The sequence below is a fragment of the Apodemus sylvaticus genome, chromosome 9 (genome assembly GCF_947179515.1).
Source record: "Apodemus sylvaticus chromosome 9, mApoSyl1.1, whole genome shotgun sequence".
Lineage (NCBI taxonomy): Eukaryota > Metazoa > Chordata > Mammalia > Rodentia > Muridae > Apodemus > Apodemus sylvaticus.
Genome location: NC_067480.1, coordinates 110,490,960 through 110,511,805, shown reverse-complemented (window position 1 = coordinate 110,511,805; position 20,846 = coordinate 110,490,960). Strand labels below are relative to the sequence as shown.

Sequence of the window (20,846 nt, the reverse complement as noted above, 5' to 3'; positions counted from 1 at the left end):
AATTAAAGGGACTAGGGAAGCAGCACATGCCACTCAGGGGACGCTGGACACGTCTGTCAAATGTGGGGATCCTGGAAGGACCAAGACCCTTCCTTCCTTCTGGCTCCCTCCTGGAATTTTCATTTCTCTAAGCTCTTAGCAAAGAAGAAACCACAAACTGGCCAGTGTACTGTCAGTGCACCTGGATGGAGGGTCTTCACATGAAGTTATCTTGTGTTTGAGACATCCTAAAGACAATTACTTGTAATCTGGTGTCTATTGTGTGGGTTCAGCCAACTTTTGTGCCCAGCTGTGTGGTATTACTCAAAGACCACAGACTTTGTCTAAAAACCATTTACCTAGTTCCCTTCCCCAGAATCCACCTGAATCCCCCATTCTTACTCATCCTTCTTATAAAAAGCATATGGAAATTTCCGAACCACACTTTGCTGGTGGGTAGTTGCAGATCTCATTCCCCTTTATCCATGAACTCAATTTGTAAGTCTTTTCTTTTTCACTACCTCGTTAGTCCATCCATATCAGCAAACCTTCATGGGGCCAAAGGAAGGTTTTTGTGTGATCCCCGCAGTGGACTCACAGCATCATGCTTTCACCACTAAGGAAGAGGCATGGGCCTGGGCCTTCAAAGTCAGCATTTGAAAAGGACACTCAGAAGCACCTGGCAGGGATCCGCCCTCCTCCAGGGGTTTAGCCTAAACTATTCGCCTACTCTATTTCAGTGGAGATAGGAAGCTCTGGCTCACTCTCCTCTTCTCCCCTGGTGGTCCTGGCCTTAGCTGCCATGCACTCTTCAGAACCATCCTCCCTGGCTTTCTGTCTCTTCTCCTAAGCCTGACAGGTCACCTCCTCTCTTCTCTATAGAGTCCCAGCATCCGAAAATTACAATCAGAAGTACCTGGCTGGGATCCACCCCTCTTCCAGCAAACACACTGTCTGTTGATACGCCCTTTTGTGATGATCTGTGTATCCTGAACTTCCTGGTCCCCACTGGAAAGCAGCAGCTCTTTCAAACTGTTCATTGATAAGGAGAAAGCTGCTGCTCACGAAGCTCCAGTAGCTCCTCCCTGTATGCAGGAGAGCTTGGTTTACGCTCTGTGAGCCCACACAGTTTTGGAAGACTTCCCTCCTTAGCTACTGGACACCGGGAGCTGCTAGAGCAAACATCCCCCGATTGTGAGTCAACTGCCGTTGCCCTGGAAACAAATTAACAAGTTGACTTCATAAACACCATGGGATATTAACTGCACAAAAGCAAAAGAGCACAGATGTAAGCACAGCCTTGGCCATGGACTGACAGGAGGCTTAAGAACACAGGAAACCCCACGTCAGACAGGGCAAACACATTTTAAATACTGTCTTTACCACTCAGCTTCATTTTTATCTCAGGGCCCGGAACTAACTCTCACGAAGAGCAGAAATGTAGCAAAGAAAACGTGACATTCATTATTCATTCACTATCCCAAAACTGAGAAGGAAAATTTGAATCTTCTAGATCATCAGCATGTTTTGTCTTAAAATTATTATGAGGAAAACAAACAAGTGAAAAGGTTTTCATCTGTCTTAGGGTTTTACTGCTATGAACAGACACCGTGACCAAGGCAAGTCTAACAAGAACAACATTGAATTGTGGCTGGCTCACAGGTTCAGAGGTTCAGTCCATTATCATCAAGGCAGGAGCATGGCGGCATCCAGGCAGGCATGGTGCAGGAGGAGCTGAGAGTTCTACATCTTCATCTGAAGGTTGCTAGTGGAAGACTGACTTCCAGTTATCTAGGAAGAAGATCTTAAATCCCATGCCCACAGTGACACACTTTCTCCAACAAGGTCACACCTACTCCTACAAGACCAGACCTCCGAATAGTGCCACTCCTTGGGCCAAGCATATTCAAACCACCACACCATTACAATGTTATAGAGAACTAAAGTCTCATAGTTTTGTTTTGTTTTTGAAGTCACACCCACACTTAAAATTCTACAGATACTTCAGACTGTGGAGAGTTAAGAGCATTGCAGATGCGTAGTCAAATCTTTCATAGGTTATCCTTATTAGCTATATTCCACCTGTCTCTGTATCTAACACTCTTTTTACAATTATGTAAAACTATTTTGATATAGTCCCTTGGCAGATCATTAGCTTTCACTAGTGCTCCTCCAATCGATTTGTCAGTGCCTTGATTTATTACTTTCTTTGTTCTGTGACTACAAATGATCGTGTAATCCCCTTCTAAGGTAGAAGACAGTGTCTAGCAAGCTGAATCCACGTTCTTAGGCCACTTTCACTAATTCTTGGAGCAGAATTAAATAGCATTTATTCCTTTTGGAAGGAGATCTTGTTCATGCTAATATTAATGAAATATTAATTATGATGCAAGAAATGGGCATCAAAGCAGCTGACAGTTCAGTAGCATCATTGGCTAGAAAAACCTAAAACTCATGCCCTTGGCTTCCAAGTGGCTGTTTCAAATGCTGCACTGGGCCAATTAAGATTCTCATGAGACAGGAAAGCAGAGCCTGTTGGCCGGTGCAATGTTAGCTTTATGCAAGTTTCTTTCACGCTTTAGACTTGTAATAAGAAAGGGAATTAAATCGTTTCGTAGTGCTACTAGTAAATTTTATAAATTAAAAAAACTGTGGTAAACGTTGTAATGTTATCAGTGGTAGTAGGTTTCCACAAACAGATGACATGAAGTAAGAACTTAATAACTAATCACCAGGAGAGTTTCGCGGCATCACCTCAACATTCGCGTCTCCAATTGTTGCTAATTTCACAAGGGCACATTGCTAAGGTTGGCCCTGGAATTCGAACAGTACTCATGTTCATTAAAATGTATGAAACTACAATAAGGACTTAGACTCAACTTGGGGCAGTGGATCTCAACCTGTGGGTGTTAACCCCTTTGTGGGTCACGTATCTGATATCGTTTATATCAAAAATTTACATTAGAATTCATAACAGCAGCAGCATTACAGTTATGACATAGCAGCAAAATAATTTTACGGCTGCAGGGTCACCACAATGTGAGGAACTGTAATAAAGGGTCTCAACATTCGGAAGGATGACAATCACTGGACTACAGGTTGCTCTTTGTGAACAGCGCTGATGCTTCAATCCAGCACTAAAGATGATAATCATCTGTCTTCCAGGCCACAGACATCAAGATAAGCATAAATTACTTTCAAGATTTGAAAGGACATCGTAGTCAACAGAATTTCAATGGACAGCCTTATGATATTCTGTTCCAGACCATAGACAACAAGCAGATGCGTCCAATGACACCTGATGGTCAGCCGTCTCCTCCCTACCGATCAGTGTTCACCCTAACCCTGGTGGCCAGCCCTCCCTACCCTGTCCCCCTCACTGGTTCTTTTCTCTGTCATTCTGTCCTACAGTCACTTAAGCTCAACAATAAAATTGATGGACAAATGTCCTTGGACTAATCAAAACTCCTCACCAAGTAGCAGCAACTTTCTTACTGAAGACAACCCACTCTCTGACCCACCCCAGCACCAAATCAAACTGTCACCTGACCAAGACAAGAAGTTCTCCTCCACCCTGACCCTCATGACCTCACCCTAGAATTTGCTTAGTCTTCCAGAGAGATGGACTTCCAGTCATGATTCTGCTGCTTTTCTCGTATGCTGAGAAGAAACATTTTTTTTTCTGTCTTTATTTTCTCCTCAACTGGCCTTTGGGAACTACATGGCTCCTCTGACTCATTGGAAGCTCCAGAGTTGGTCTAGTGGGCTTAAAAGAAATACAAGCGGTGAAACATTTCACTATATAGTCTTTTCTGTTGCCCTGGTTCAGGCACCAAGGCTCCCACTGAAAGTTCTCTGGGGTGGCCCCTGCTCTTCTCTCTGATTGTGTCAGCAGAACACCCCAGGGCTGTTTTTGCACCAACCTGTGCATCTGTTTGCATTCTGCAAAGGGTTTCCTCTTGTCTTGATGCTCTAAAGCTACCTCCATACAATGATGGTTAACTGTATATTTCCTGCCTTCAATCTGAGACTAATTCCAGGGCTGACATAATATTCACTTAGGATGCTCAAATACTTGCAAAGCCTGCCCAGCCTTCTTCATCTCCAGTATTTGCAACTCCATCTTTCTAATTGCTATGGACAAAAATGAGTTATCACTCAGTGTTTCTTATGTTACCTCCTACATCTAATCCATCCGTAAACCCTACCATCTGTCCCTGCACAGCACAACCAGCTGAGGAGACCTGTGCTTCCAGGAAGATGAGATAAACACGATTATTTTATTCTCTCTTTGCAGCACAACTAAACACCCTGGATAACACATAAAATGAATGGTTAAAATACCCATAAAAGTTGAGCAGAAGGCAGGCAAGCTAGGGACCTTGTGACTCAAGGAACAGCAGAGTGGTGAAAGCAGGGCGATCTTGTTGCCCTGTAATAGCTTAAAAAGAAAACAAAAATCTCCTGCTTAGAGCACTACACCAGAAACCATTCAGCTAGTCCAGAACTGGACCTCCTATTTTGGCCAAATGCTAAAAGAGAGGCAAAGGAGCTCATGAGTCCCTTCACCCAAACACCATGCAGAGATGCTCAGGCACTCTTTACCTAAGATGCCTGGGCATTTATTCACTCCAAGTGGCAGCGAGACCACCCTCTATGATAACAGTGGAGAGCATGTGGTGTACCAGGGCTTCTCATCATCAGAGACAGATAAAGCAGAAGTTTTCCCACCAGCATGGAGTTATGGGAGGTCTCCTGGACAGGCAAGGCATTCCCCATCTTACCTCCCACTTCTCCCCAGCCCCACTCTTGCGTGTGAAGGCTATGGTGGAGTTGTAATGGGGCCTCAACCGGCCAGGCCAGAGCCAGAGGAAGCATGTGCAAGACAAGGCCCTGACGTGGAACCTTCCGGTTTGTTTGGAAATTCAGTTATGTCGAATGATGCTTTGCTAAGGCACAGGTAAAAGGATGTCTTGCTAAAACAGACACAGGAAAAAAATGTTTCCCTGAAGCAGACACAGGTGAACAGCTGTTTTGCTATAGCAGACACATGAAAGGACTTGTGATGAAGGAATATAACTGACCCCCACAGACAGTGGGAGAGAGAGCATTGGTTTGCTTTGCTCCGCCTTACTCTTCTTCACTAATGACATGCATGTATTGGTTCGCCTTACATAATGTTGTTGAGCTCCATTTGTGGTAACAGTCACACTGAGAAAAACTTGCCAAAGAACTGCTCCTGACGTCCCTGGGGGCATTTTGTGGCTTCTGTGGCCTTGGGCTGGTTGAGAGCCTTTCAGTTTCTTCAGGATTGAACTACGGCTGCTGGTTTGTGCATACTGTCTGCCTGGAGGATGGGACTACAGCTGCTGACTTGTGTGTTGTCTGCCTGCCTAGAAGACTGATCTTAGGGTGCTGAGTCATATTTGGTGTTTGCTGTTGACAATGAAGATCAAGTTTGCCCCCAAATAATTATTGATAAACAGGTCCACTCCCCCCATATCCTAAAAACCTTTCACTTCTACTACTTTTTCTGGATGATGGGCAAGAGGAGAGGTTGAACCTTATTAAAGTAGGTTGGAAAAAAATTATGCCTACAAGGGCTTCACTATCTGTCTTCAGAAGAAGGAGCTTATACACACAGGTCTAATAGGTTATGGATGGAGACACTTAGAAACCACGTCCACTGAGTGTACATGAAGCCACTCCCACCCGTTCCCTCTCCAGAGTAGTGTCAAGAAAAGCTGACTTAAATCACAGTTTCAAAGAAGGTCCTTGGTAATATAATAGCCTATTCACTAATTCAATTCCAATTTAAACATCATTGGTAATGCCAAGATCAGGGAAATTGTGACATCAATGAAGACCAGAGTCCTCAAATGCCAAGGCCAAGGTGTAGAGACTTTTTTTATCTGATGAGTCCTTTGAGGCAGTCCCTATGAAAATCCTTCAGGAACAAATTTGAAAATGCTAGAACCAAAACTGTTGGAACAAACATTCCCCAAAAACTGGGAGGGACAATAAGCATTTTAAGATGAAAATTGTATCTGAAATAAGGAAAATGAAAACAAGCAAGAAATGTGTTATATTCCCAGATGAAGAGAGGAAAGGAGAGCCAGTGGTGTTTAAAGGAAGTTACAGAAATTCTCTTAGCTGAGCAAGATATAGACTGACAAATGTGAACAGAGACTAAAGACACTGTAAACTTTATGATGCAATGTACTGGCTAGTTTTGTGTGTGAAAACAGTGAATATCACCAAAGTTTTGACACAGGCTGGAGTTATCGCAGAGAAAGGAGCTTCAGTTGGGGAAGTGCCTCCATGAGATCCAGCTGTGGAGCATTTTCTCAATTAGTGATCAAGTGGTAAGGGCCCCTTGTGGGTGGTTCCACCTTTGGGCTGGTGCTCTTGAGTTCTATAAGAGAGCAAGCTGAGCAAGCCAGGGGAAGCAAGCCAGTAAGAAACATCTCTCCATGGTCTCTGTATCAGCTCCTATTTCCTGACCTGCTTGAGTTCCAGTCCTGACTTCCTTTGGTGATGAACTGCAACGTGGAAGTGTAAGCTCAATAAACCCTTTCCTCTCCAACTTGCTTCTTGGTCATGATGTTTGTGCAGGAATAGAAACCCTGACTAAGACACCCAATATGGAGGGTGTGGGTCCTCTGTGTCTCATAGGTAAGAAGAAATAGGATCATTCTGAAAACAAAAACATTCAAGAAAATGAATGTTGAAAGTTTTCAAAGTCGCCAAAGCTATAAATGCACAGATGAGTGGAAAGCCCCAACAAACAAACAAGCAAAAAAAGCAAAAATTCACAGTAAAACAGTAACAATAGTGACAAATGTATTGGACTTCTGGCTCTTACAGGAGGAAAAGAAAAGTATCCTCAAAACAGAGATGAAGGATAACTTTTCACATAGAAAAATGATAACAGTGAATATCACCAATGAGGGTTCTGGGTACAGTGCACTTCAAGCCTTGACAGATGTCTTAGGGTTTCTATTCCTGAACAATCATCATGACCAAGAAGCAAGTTGGGGAGGAAAGGGTTTATTGAGCTTACACTTCCACACTGCTGTTTATCACTAAAGGAAGTCAGGACTGGAACTCAGGCAGGTCAGGAAGCAGGAGCTGATGCAGAGGCCATGGAGGGACGTTCCTTACTGGCTTGCATCATCTGCCTTGTTCAGCTTGTTTTCTTATAGAACCCAGGGCTAGCAGCTCAGGGATGGCACCACCCACAAGGGGCCCTCCCCTCTTGATCACCAACTGAAAAAAATGCCTTACAGCTGGATCTCATGGAGGCATTTCCTCACCTGAAGCTCCTTTCTCTGTGATAACTCCAGCCTGTGCCAAGTTGACGCACAAACCCAGCCAGTACAACAGACAACAAGTGTAAGCTTCAGACACAATACCGAGACTGAGACAGCACCCAGCAATGACAGAGGCACCACAAGGCCATCAAACAAGTAGAAATTTGAAACCAGCCATCATCACAACTGTTCAAAGACACAAAAGGGATCTTCTAAATAACAACAGGACAACCATGCTCCAGCTAGGCTTAACCACTAGAACCTGAAAACACACAAAATAATGTCTGACAAATAGCATGTAGTCATCAGACCTTTGTTGAATGAATTTCAACCAATACCCAGATAAAGAATGGGGAATTTCCGGTCAAGTCACATGGTGTGTTATTAAATGATGATGTTACTAGCAGAGTGATAATTATGATAACAACAATAGAAATTCACTTTGTGTGACAACTATATAAAAGTCTGATGTAGACACATACACAGGCACACACATGCACACACACACACACTTGCACACACATACACACATATGCACCTACTTGCATACGCATACACATACATACACATGCACACACATGCAGGACAGGACACATGCAGTGCACAGGGGAGAAGCCATGATGAATGTTTATGGGCTGATGCTGTCCTATTCTGGGAGTTCTGAATGGAGGAAACATCACAGAAGTAGCTGGCATTTATTGGATGACAAACATGGCAACTGGTGTGCAGTTATTTCTACCCATTTTACTCACAGCTGTATGAAGTGCCTTCTATTTTTATGTCTGTTTTACAAACCGGTTTGGAGAAGAAGCTGTTGTGAGTGCTCTTAGCTCAAGTTCTGGGGGCAGCACAAGGTAGAAGCTCACCGAGTGCCAGGTCCTGTGTGACACCTTCTCTGTGCAGCCTGTCAGGCATGTCCCCAAAGGAGGCATTTGGTGCCATGGAGACATTTCAGCTGCCTGAAAGAATCCATTCCATCCCCGTTCTCCCTTTCCTATTGCTAGAACGTAAACCACCCTAACCCCCCACTACAATTTTTTATTTCCGTCAAAGTGTTGTGCTGGATAGTTCTGGTTTTGTGTTTGGTTTTGTATGTGTGTATGTGTTGTGTTTTGCCTTATCTCTACCATGATAATTCGATGAGGGCAAGAATTCCAGGTTTATCCTGAAATATTAAGAATAGTGTAAAGTCAAGTAGACTGTAGGCACTTAGTAATCTTTTAAATAATTATTCCAGTTGATGCTTTATACTGTCTTCAGAGGAAAATCCCCAAACTGGGAGCCAAACAATAGTATTTACAGACGAGAGGCCTAGGTGAGCTCCCTGCTCCCTTTGGGGTTGCATACTCTGCTAAAAGAAGACAGAAGGGGATAACCATTAGCATGTGGCTGTGGGCTGAGGACCGCCACCAGGCAGCATGCAGATGGGGTGAGCATGCAAGATTCAACTTTGGATCAAACTAGTCTGAAAACGAGCAATAATTTTGAGGGAATATGAATAAGAACAAAATTACAAAATCCCAGTGTGGACACAACACACTTCAAGTCAAATGACAGATCATAGTTTCTACTGAGAGACCTGTCATTATGGGCTGGAGAGATGGCTCCGCAGTTAGGAGCACTGACAGCTCTTCCAGAGGTCCTAAGTTCAATTCCGAGCAACCACATGGTGGCTCACAACCATCTGTAATGGGATCTGATGCCCTCTTTCTGTGTGTCTGAAGGCAGCGCCTTGTAGACCATCTAGCAATGCATGAGATATTCTCCACAGCAAAAGATTGGCCAGCCTATCTTACAAAGATGCCAAGATGGAGAAGCCTTTCTCTGCTACTCCTCTGGAGAAGGGGATTCCACTTTCGGACAGTAGGCATTTTTGCAGATAGAGATGAGAACCTGTCTTCTCAAAAGAAAGCCAGGCCACACTGCTGAGAACGATGTCATGGTCTTATTTCCAGAAAGCAATCACTTCCCAATCCAAAGAATTCATGAACAAATTTCAGATAATTCATAAAAGCTTCCTCTCAAAGAGTAACTTTTAATGGCAACTTTGGTCCTGAGTCCTGGGTACGCAGAGCCAACTCATTCCTCAGAGGCTCAGTGTAGGGTTGTGGGGGTGTTACTCTCACAAAAACCACTTGGAGCCTGTGTTGGGGGTTCTTATGGGGAACATCAGGGACTGTGGACATATGTAACATATGATTAGTCTGTGATCATGGCTGTGTGGGGCCAAATGTTTGAAAGAATAGCTAAAAATCAAGTTGATGTTACCATATTTCCAAGTTCTAGGTACTTAGCATTATGGGAAAAATGACTAGATATATTTTCTATTCAATCTTGAAGGGTTTATATTTTTTTCTAATTAGGTAAACTTGAAATGTTCAAGGTGATTGTTAAATTATAGCCATGTCCAGAATGTACATCCATGACCACTCAAAAATTAATCAATAAACCAGAGACACACCAGAAAGGTAATCTATAAGTGGAGAATGGGAAAGTGTATCTGGTGAGATTAGTAGACACCAAGGAGTTGCCACTGTGTCTCCTACATACTTGAAGCATTTATTTTAACCTCACTTAAATTGAATTAATTCCAGTACTAGAATCAAAGAATCGAATGCCAGAACATGCATTTCAAAGTGCTGTTGTGCTTTGTGTAGCACAGTGTGATGAGTGTGCGTGTGTGTTTGCTTGTGTTAGGCCCTTCAGGCTTGCTGTGCTCTATGAAGGCTATTCCAGGCTCCAGTGTTGGCTAACTATGAGGTTCTCACCTTTCTCACTGCACACTCCCTGCCTCCCAGAGAGGTTTTCATTCCCAGCACTCTGGGGCCCCACCCCTTTCTGAGGGGCAAAGCTTTTTAATCCATCCCTCGGGAGAAGGACAGAGACAGGCTGCCTACAGCGGACTTGGCTCTCGGGCCGATTAGGAGGCCATAAAATGTGCAGGAACTGGAAATGAGTTCCCCAGGGGGTGAGAAGGGCATGCCAGGAAAAGGAGCCTCGGGTTCAATGTGAGAATAAGCAGTGAGCCAGAATGTTCTGAGGTCGGGGGCGGAATGAACAGGGCAGCTGAGGGGGACGGGAAGGATTCAGGAATCGCAGCCTCGGTGGGCATCTACAGCAGAGCCCTTGACGATGAGGGGCAGTTATGGTCATCTGAGCAACTGCGAAATTAGCCCGTGATCCAGTTCCTTCCTGTGCCTCTGGACGCCTCTCATTCTGCTTCTGTCATTAGAGACTTAGCCCTTCGGCTCTCCCCTCTGATGGCTTTTCTGACAAAGCCCTAGATTGCTGGAGATTGTGTCCCCAACTATGCTGTCCCTGCCTTTGAGTTGACTTGCTCCTCCTCTATGTGCACTGTACACATTACCACCTTTGTTCTCCTGATCATTTTCTGAAAGATTGCACATGATATCAAAACTCGCCCCCGCCCTTTCTCATCGCTGACTGCTGTGCTAACTCTTAGAAGCAGATTTGTGCTTCAAGCTACTCATTTTCAAACTGGTTCCATGATCAACTCAAGTCTAACAAATACATCTGATCCCAACCTGCTGCTGCATCATCCACTTTTAACCATGCCCTCTTCTTCTCCCGCACTCTTCTGCCCTTACTACATTTTCTTACTTGAGAACCATTTGCTGCTCAGACTTAGTGAGCAGACACCTGCTCACAAACATCCCAGTCACGAAACAGAAAGTTGCTTCTCTATTTTGATTCTCCACTCACAACCCTGGAACTGTAACCTAAAGAATTAATTGAATTATGAAAAACATTATATAATGATCAAATTAATTAATATTTATTATAATACAATATTACAATATAATAATATAATTATATTTGTAAGTATATATTTTATATATAGTTATAGTATATATGTAATTATGTATACTATATATAAAATATATATTACATACAATAAATATAAATATATTAGAATACCCATGTATATAATATTATATATAATAATTATATTATATAAGTTATGATATATGCATAATATTGTATATAATCATATTAAATAAATTTTAATATTTATAATATATTTAAATTATATGTATAACATATGATTTATAATATAATATATCATGAGTATATTAAAACATATAATATAATTATGATCATTAATATATAAATACATATTATTTATAAGGTTATTATATATTTTAATAAAATATTATAAATAATATATACTTATTATAGCATAATATATAATAATAATTAATCAAATTATACAAACATATATAAGGATTTTTATCTACAGGCAGTGGCAAACATTAAAAATTTGGAGAAATCACTAGAAAAAAATCTAAAATGTGAATTATCATGAAACGGGGAACTTTTATATCTTAGTACATGCAATACATAAAACTTTGTAGCATGTAAGCATGTAAAAAATGACTAGAAAGAAAAAATAATGCTCAAAAGGCGTCCTGGCAGAGGCAAGCACAGTTGTTTAAACTGGATCCCACCTTCTGCTCCTGCCGCCCCAGAGTCCCCCAGCTTTCCTTGGTTGGTGAGGAGGTCTACAACTTAGTCCTGCCTGTGGCTCCTTTGCAGCCTTCTCTTACATGCTCACTCTGCCTTGGTGACGTTTTAGCAGGATGTCATCCCCTGGGGTGGAGTCCTTCACTTGTCTCTCTCAAGTTCTGACTTCCTTCCTCCCTTCTGCCCATTTTTTAGAGTGGCTAGAAAAACCCAAAGTTCTATGTTCTCAACCTTGGATCACGCAACAGCTCCATAAATAAGGATTGACAGGAACACGCAATTGGCTGATGTTAATAAAACATGAATTGACACATGAACATCCACTTGTGAAGGAAAGGGGAAGCCTGGCTCGCACACAACATCATCATGGCTCCCATAGCTACTACACATCGTCATCACAGCTCCTACACAGCGTCATCACAGCTCCTACACAGCATCATCACAGCTCCTACACAGCGTCATCACGGCTCCCACACACCATCATCATGGCTCCTACACAGCGTCATCACAGCTCCTACACGGTGTCATCATGGCTACTACACAGCATCATCACGGCTCCCACACAGCATCATCACGGCCCCCACACAGCATCATCACGGCCCCCACACAGCATCATCACGGCCCCCACACAGCATCATCACGGCCCCCACACACCATCATCATGGCTCCCACACAGCGTCATCATGGCTCCCACACAGCTTCATCACAGCTCTCACACAGCGTCATCATGTCTCCCACACAGCATCATCACGGCTCCCACACAGCATCATCATGTCTCCCACACAGCGTCATCTCGGCTCCCACACAGCGTCATCACGGCTCCCGCACAGCATTATCACAGCTCTCACACAGCGTCATCATGTCTCCCACACAGCGTCATCTCGGCTCCCACACAGCGTCATCACGGCTCCCACACAGCGTCATCACAGCTCTCACACAGCGTCATCATGTCTCCCACACAGCGTCATCACGGCTCCCACACAGCATCATCATGTCTCCCACACAGCGTCATCACGGCTCCCACATAGCGTCATCACGGCTCCCACACAGCGTCATCTCGGCTCCCACACAGCGTCATCACGGCTCCCGCACAGCATCATCACAGCTCTCACACAGCATCATCATGTCTCCCACACAGCGTCATCACGGCTCCCACACAGCATCATCATGTCTCCCACACAGCGTCATCACGGCTCCCACACAGTGTCATCTCAGCTCCCACACAGCGTCATCACGGCTCCCACACAGCGTCATCACGGCTCCCACACAGCGTCATCATGTCTCCCACACAGCATCATCACGGCTCCCACACAGCATCATCTCAGCTCCCACACAGCATCATCACGGCTCCCACACAGCATCATCACGGCTCCCACACAGCATCATCACGGCTCCCACACAGCATCATCACGACTCCCACACAGCATCATCACGGCTCCCACACAGCATCATCACGGCTCCCACACAGCATCATCACGACTCCCACACAGCATCATCACGACTCCCACACAGCATCATCACGACTCCCACACAGCATCATCATGGCTCCCACACAACATCATCATGGCAGCAAGCCCTATCTCCTTGTTTCTCGCGGACAATAGCCCCTGCTTTCATGAGGTGCTTTCTGGTACTTGCATTCCACAGCATAGCTTTAGAGAGGCTCTCTCCTGTCTTTCTGCTGCTGTCTCCCAGCAAACACTTAGGTTTACATTTACACTAGAGCAGAGGAGACAAAGAATATCCACTATGTATAAACCGAGATGCCGCAGAGGACGGCTGCCTGCTGAAAGCTGTGCTGGAGATGAAAAGTGTAACGGGGAAGAAAGCAATGCTTAGTGAGAGGCAGAGCCCACAAGCACCCAAAGAGGCTTAGGTTCCATCGTTCATGTGTTTAAGGGATAATGAAGCATGGATGCTATACAGTCCTGAGCCAAGCAGACAAGACCCTCATCCCACAGACCTTAGGACGGAGTTTCATAGAAATCTGTCAAAAGACATAAGTTCACAGGTAAACAGGAAAATGTATGTTTTCAAGGATAGAGTTAAGGATGTTGTTAAAAGGGGGAAACGGGCCTAGTCCTCGTGCACATAGATGTGCATGGGGAGAGAGGGCTAGGAAATGATGAAGAGTCACGCCCAGGGCAGAGAGAAGAACAGACTGCAGAGTCCAAAGTTGAGTGTCCATGGCATGTGCATATTCATCTAACTCATGGCAGAAAGGGAGGGAGGGAGAGACAGAGGGAGGGAGGAAGGGAGGGAGGGAGGGAGGGAGGGGGAAGGGGAGGGAAGGGAGGGGAGGGGGAAGGGGAGGGAAGGGGGAGGAAATGGAAAGGGGGAGAGATATAGGGAGGGAAAGGGGGAGGGATTTAGGGAGGGAAAGGGGGAGGGATGGTGGGAAGAAGGAAGGGATGAAGGCAGAGATGGGGGAGGGGAGGAGGGAGGGAGGAAAGCCAATGTGCAGCCCTGTGGTAGAGTGTTTGAGCTTTGCATAGACAAGGCCTTGAGCCCCATCTCCAGCACTCACCAACCAAGAAAGAAGGAAACCAAGCCTGTAATTCAGTTTAATTTTTTTCAATTAAAATTAATCAAAGTGATTTATCACTAAAAGTATTGGATTGATCATTGGTGTTGCACATGCTAGGCAAATGCTCTACAACTAAGTTTTCCCAGGCATCTAACCGGAATTTTGATGTGAAGTCATTCCCCACAAGACCATATTTCCTTGTTATGAAGCAATACGCAATTTCTAGAGCCACCAATGTGAATGAAAATAAAAAAATCAAAGAATAGTCTGTCCGTTCTACTGAGGAAGGAGAAGCTGAGGGAAGTGATTACAGTACACATGAGAACACCTAGGGGTGGGGGGCTGATGCCAGAGACGGTGGGGACAGAGGGGAATATTAACTCAATCAGAGTTGAATCATCTACAATGACTGTCAGCGTGAAACATGGACAACAATCTAAACCTTCATGTAGATCTCCAATGGGCTCGCTTCTGGGAAACTGAGAATCAAGCCACCTTCTGCTAGACTTGGACAACCATTCTGTTATGTAAATTAGAGACTGATGGTTTTCAGACGTCTTTGAGAGTTAAGCATGTATAAAGAATATATAAAGAATCAGAACTGAATCAGAACCAAATGCACACACTGGGATGAAGGTGTAGAAAACACAGTCTTACTGCTACTTGACTTTCCTGTGTGTCCCTGAGAAAGGGAATGTCTGTGTAGTCTAGGCTAGCCCTGAGTTACCCCATCTGCCTCCTGAATACAGTCATGTACCACCAAATTCAGCCTTCCGGCTCTTTACGCTGCACTTAGCATTTGCTTTCAGTGTAGTTTATTAATTCTGGTGAAACAGAAGCCAGAGATGCTAGTCTTTGTGTGAGTTCTACCAATAACCAGCCATGTGAATGTGCATGCCAATACTAACTAATGGTCATTCTAAAACTCAGGTGAGTGAAAACTGATATTAACAATGTTATGGGCCATGATATTGCACATTTTACAAACAAAGCCTCCAATTTTGTGAGAATGGCTGTAATACCTGGTGATTATGAACCGACATAGAGCTGCCTACAAAATAGCTTTGGGGTCTGGGGACTATGAGCCTCATCAACTAGTAAACACAAACACAAACGTTGGGTGGTCTGCTATTCAGGAAACAAAGGACAACCTTGTTTGTCATTATGAGATGACATGAAAAGCATGCATTAATTCTTTTCTAGAATATACCTTTGTTCAACTTTGTCCTTTTTACTCCGTGTTCAATCAAACTGTTCGAAGTGAATATGGAGCTGCATATGAACACTAAACAAGAGTTTGGTAATTTTTTAAATTGGTTATGATTTTGTCTAGATCTGAATTACTGGCACAGTCATTACACACAGTGCTGCATAATAATTGCAAGCATAATTGCAGCGGGATTTCCATGACATGCATTTACTCTCCATTTCCAACATAATTATCATGCAAGGAGGACAACACTTCATTTTCAGACTTCTCCACTATCCTCTTAGGAATGCAAGGTTTTGAATAGTTGACATCTAGGATACCTCTCTCATGGAAAGACCGCATGTATGAATGATAAAGATGATCTTGATATTGAGGTAATGACCCTAAGTTCTAGAAGTCCATCCCCCCTCATTATTTCTTAATTCACTATATAAAACTAAGAATCATGGTGAACGAATAGTTTTGCAACTTCCCTGTAACAGTAACAACTTTTTACGCTCTTGCCTGACTCAGCCATGTCTTCTACTGTCAGTGAGAGTGTCTAATCCCTGCAGAACACAGGAGCACAAGGCAGAAACAGAGCAGACGCCTTCCCAGTTTACAGTGAGAAGGAACACACCATGGCCATTGTCCAAGGCCACACCATCTTTTGGACAAGCACAGCTTTGGGGCACCTCATTCTCATCTTTCTTCCCATCAGACTAGATACCTATTCCATAGAATGTCAAGGGACTGTCACAAAGACAGATGTCATTGCCGTTCCTAAACACAAAGCCATTATGTATGTATTTTTTGACAGAAAGAAGAAAAACAGTTGAGCCATGAGTCACAAGCCAAGCTCTTATGTGTGAGCTTGTGCTTCCTGGGGCACATGCAAGGTCGGATAGTCCCAGAAAAGATTCACTTTTGAGATCTCATTACCACCCGTCATTAGCTGACTTTGGTTTGAGTATTGCAGATCACTCTCCATAAATGAGTGGGCCTCATTCAATAACCTGGAGGCCTTAAGAGCAAAGACGGGTCTCCTGAGGAAGAGAGGCTTTTGCCACACAACCTAAATGTTTGATAGGAGTGCCCACCCTGCCATCTTCCTCAACAGATTTCAGACTTCCCAGGTCCACAATTACCTGAGACAAATCCTTAAAAGTCATTGGCAGACAGACAGAAAGTTGGACAGGCAGACAAACAGATCATAGTTATAAATATGTGGATGATAGATAATTTCTATATATCTCTCCTCTTTCAACCCCAGCTTCCATACCTATGGTTTTATCCAGTTTTGAGCTATAAATACTCAATAAAGCAATATGCCTCTACAACCTTGCCCACACTTACTATTATTCCATACATGTACAGCATAACAGTTATTTAAGTAATTTAGACATGGTCTAAAGTATATATAGAGATGTCAGCAGGTTATATGCAAATCTTTACCAGTTCATATAAAAAAGTACAGTATTTGAGGATCAGGGCATCTCCAGGAACTTCTGGAACCAATCCACCAAGCATACAGGAAAAGAGATATATTCAGTTGGGTCTGCTCTCTAGAGCTTTGGCTAATATGAGTTTAATCAAAACATTATACAAATGGGGAATTTATTTCAGAACAATACATTTGACTTTGTATAAGGTTCTGATAGTTTGTTTCAGTCCTCCATTTAGTTAACAAAATTAAGCCAGGCTTGGTGGTGCACGCCTTTAATCCCAGCACTCAGGAGGCAGAGGCAGGTGGATTTCTGAGTTCGAGGCCAGCCTGGTCTACAGAGTGAGTTCCAGGACAGCCAGGGCTACACAGAGAAACCCTGTCTCCAAAAAACCAAAAAAAAAAAAAAATTAATGTGCTACTTATAATTTCTAGTCAATTCTGTTGATGGTCCACCATAGTTGAACAGAGTTTTCCCTTTTAATGAGCAGGGTAGTATAATAACATTTCATTTGTAAGAATTACAGGAAAAAAATAAATAGAATGCATACTACAATACTTTAACTAGCTATAGACCAGAAGCACCTCTTCCTGATAAGCACCACTATCTTCCAGTTCAAAAACTACACTTTAAATTATTTGCATAAATAGCAAATGAACTACAATAGCTCCAATTTTCAATCAAGATGTATTCTAACTAAACTTATAAATGATGTGTTAAAATATTAATGCTTTACATTTAGCAAGTTAATATCAAATGAAGCATTATAATTAGAGATGTTAAATTATCTTTAATTATAAAAACTTTTCAGCAAGCTGGTCCCAGGAGGCACCTGGAGGTCAGGAATACTTACTAATGGCAGAATCGTAGGACGTGGAGTTGTGCTCACCCCTCATAAAGGGGTACGGGGACAAGTAAGCATGTGTGCAGTTCTTGGATGGTGGCTGATTGGCTAGGAAGAAAAGCAAAGTAACAGTGTCCGTTACTGAAGGCTCAGAGGTGACGCACACCTGATGAAAGGGGACCCAAGAACCAGGGAGACGACCAAACACAACTACAGGCACATCGACAAACTCGGAGCCCCGCCCAAAGAGGAAATCTCTGCTGGAAACACCCAGAACTTGGATTGAGGGTTTTTCTCAAACAACTGAAACTCAGTGGGAGACACACACATCCCCACAGGGCTAGAGAGAAGGAATACAACACTACACTCATCTTTATGTCATCTCCCTACCAACAGGATGCCCAAGACAGGAGATATTCCAAATCTTTGTTTTAGAAATCTAATGGAGTTGGTTTTGACCTTGACTAGTTCAGAAGAGCAGAACATTTCCTCTACATCCATCCCAGCATCATGGGAAAAGGCGCAAATGATGGAACACTAAAAACTGAGAAGTCAAACAGGATTCCAGTGTTGGAAGAAACCACAGGAATTACTTTTACTGGAAATTTAACATTTTTTCCATGTACACTTAGGTTTCAAAATCTAAGTCTGTATTCTGACTCTGGTTAAGATGACAGAATCTGTAGGAAGCACATAAGGTCACTGGATATTTACACAGCCTGGTGACAAGTTACAGAGAAAGAAAAAGAGCAAGGGGCTAAACAAAGAATTTTCCCATGAAGAACTTCGGATGGCTGAGAAGCACCTTAAGAAATGTTCAACACATTAGGGAAATGCAAATCAAAACAACCCTGAGATATCACCTCACACCAGTCAGAACAGATAAGGGTAAAAACTCAGGAGACAGCAGGTGTTGGCGAGGATGTGGAGAAAGAGGAACACTCCTCCACTGCTGGTGGGATTGCAAGATGGTGCAACCACTTTGGAAATCAGTCTGGCCTCAGAAATCTGGGCATGACACTTCCGGAGGACCCTGCTATAGCACTCCTGGGCATATACCCAGAGGATTCCCTGGCATGTAATAAGGATACATGCTCCACTATGTTCATAGCAGTCCTGTTTATAATAGCCAGAAGCTGGAAAGAACCCAGGTGTCCCTCAATGGAGGGATGGATACAAAAAATGTGGTATATTTACACAATGGAGTACTATTCAGCCATTAGAAACAATGAATTCATGAAATTCTTAGACAAATAAATGGAGCTGGAGAACATCATACTAAGTGAGGCAACCCAGTCTCAAAAGATCAATCATGGTATGCACTCACTGATAAGTGGATAATAGCCTAGAAATGTGGAATACTCAAGACAGAATCCACATATTAATTGATGTCCAAGAGGAACGGAGGAGTGGCCCCTGGTTCTGGAAAGGCTCAGTGCAGCAGTATAGGGCAACAGAGAATAGGGAAGTGGGAAGGGGTGGGTGGGACAACAGGGGGGGGAAGAGGGCTTATGGGACTTTCAGGGAGTGGGGAGCCAGGAAAGGGGAAATCATTTAAAATGTAAATAAAAATATATGGGGGGGGAAGAGCAAGGGGGACAGGAGAATTTAAAAATAAGACTATATCTCAACTAGTTATTAGGATAATAACTAGTTCATTTACTGTTGAAGATAATAAAATGAATACTAGCTATTTTCAGCGAACTGTTTTTCAAAGATAAACACGGTAGAAGAAATACAGTTCAAGGAGTTCATCATAGTCTTCAGGTGTTTGAACTTCAAAAAGGGAATCGAAACATCAAGCTGAAGACATTTCTTGCTATTGCCTACAAACTTGGGTGAAATCCAACTAAGGCGGCTTTCATCCGTTACCACTGCTAATTAAGTTTCATTACAAAAAATAAAAAAGATCTAAAAAACCTTTTAAGCTATAAATATAAAATAATACCTCTATTTCTGGGCTTTTGTATTTGAAAATTCAGTTTATAGCCAAATGAATTTCCCAAACACTTATTTGAAACATACCAATAACAGACATTTGAAAAGAGATTACCATAGACAAAAAATCTGCTTTTTTAAATCGGAGGCAGTATATTTTAAATATGGGCAGAAAAACAACAGGCACTCAAGGTTTGTTGTAAGTATAAAAGACCTGTATTTTTATGTGAGATTGGAAATTATCCATGGAGATATTTCTCCTGTAAAGAAGGAATCTGTACATGACCCTTTTGATGTCATGGAACTGACACTGCACAATTAGGAATCGGATCCACTTGAACCTGTTTGGTTTTGTCTCAGACAAAGGGAGAGGAACAAGGCCAACTGCACTTACTGTACCAGAACTTCCAGACATTAGAGTCGTTCTCCTCCACAACACCGCTGAACCAGCACCTCCAGAAAAAGCCTTCATGGTGAAAAGTGATGTTCTCTATCTGCACAGAGGACAAATGACCCGCTGTCATCCCCAAGAGTATTATCAAGCCTGCTACATCTTAATTCCTGTGACCCCCAATGATGACCACTAGCTCCCCATGGTGCTCTCCTGGGAGAAATAGATACCCCGCTGTATTCTTCAAGATGATAACTAAGGCTGCCCTCTTTGAGACTAAGTTCATCGATCGGTATTTTGAAGAAGAAACGCACATTCTGTTCACCTGAACACCTGCCCACTTCAGTCGCGAGAAGCCAATAATCGGATCCGAAGGCTACCAGAAACAACAAAACGCCCAAAGCTCCAAAGAGAGCCCCAAAGAAAACAGCAACATTTAGTCTCATCTTCCAGTCGACTGCTTGCCTCCCAGATGAGGGAACAAACTGGAAAGAGTCAACAGAAGAAAGCAAGCCACTCTTGAGTCGGCGAGGTCCGGGGAGCAGGTCGTCGCTGGAGCTGTGGTGGCTTCTCATTCCACGCTTTCTCTTTGCTCTCCCTGGAGGGGCTCCAACCCAGCAGCTGAGAATGGCTGGCTATTTTAAGATACTGATTGAGAAGCTTGCTTTCTCCCATGGGGATCAAAAAATAGCTGACCTTCCCCTGACTATAAAGAGACGCACCAGCCAGGAGCAG

The 20,846-nt window shown here is 43.3% G+C and overlaps 1 protein-coding gene across 1 annotated transcript in view; it reads right to left on the bottom strand.

The window, feature by feature from the left end:
* Tmem182 (transmembrane protein 182) overlaps positions 1-20,557 on the bottom strand; it is a 48,511-nt gene extending 27,954 nt beyond the window's left edge. Inside the window, exons 1-3 of the mRNA XM_052193709.1 lie at positions 20,426-20,557; positions 20,115-20,214; positions 17,792-17,890 (exon numbers count right to left, since the gene is read on the bottom strand). Coding sequence (XP_052049669.1) covers positions 17,792-17,890; positions 20,115-20,214; positions 20,426-20,557 — 331 coding nt within the window. The remainder of the gene's footprint in view (positions 1-17,791; positions 17,891-20,114; positions 20,215-20,425) is intronic.
* Between the last annotated feature and the right edge of the window lie 289 nt (positions 20,558-20,846).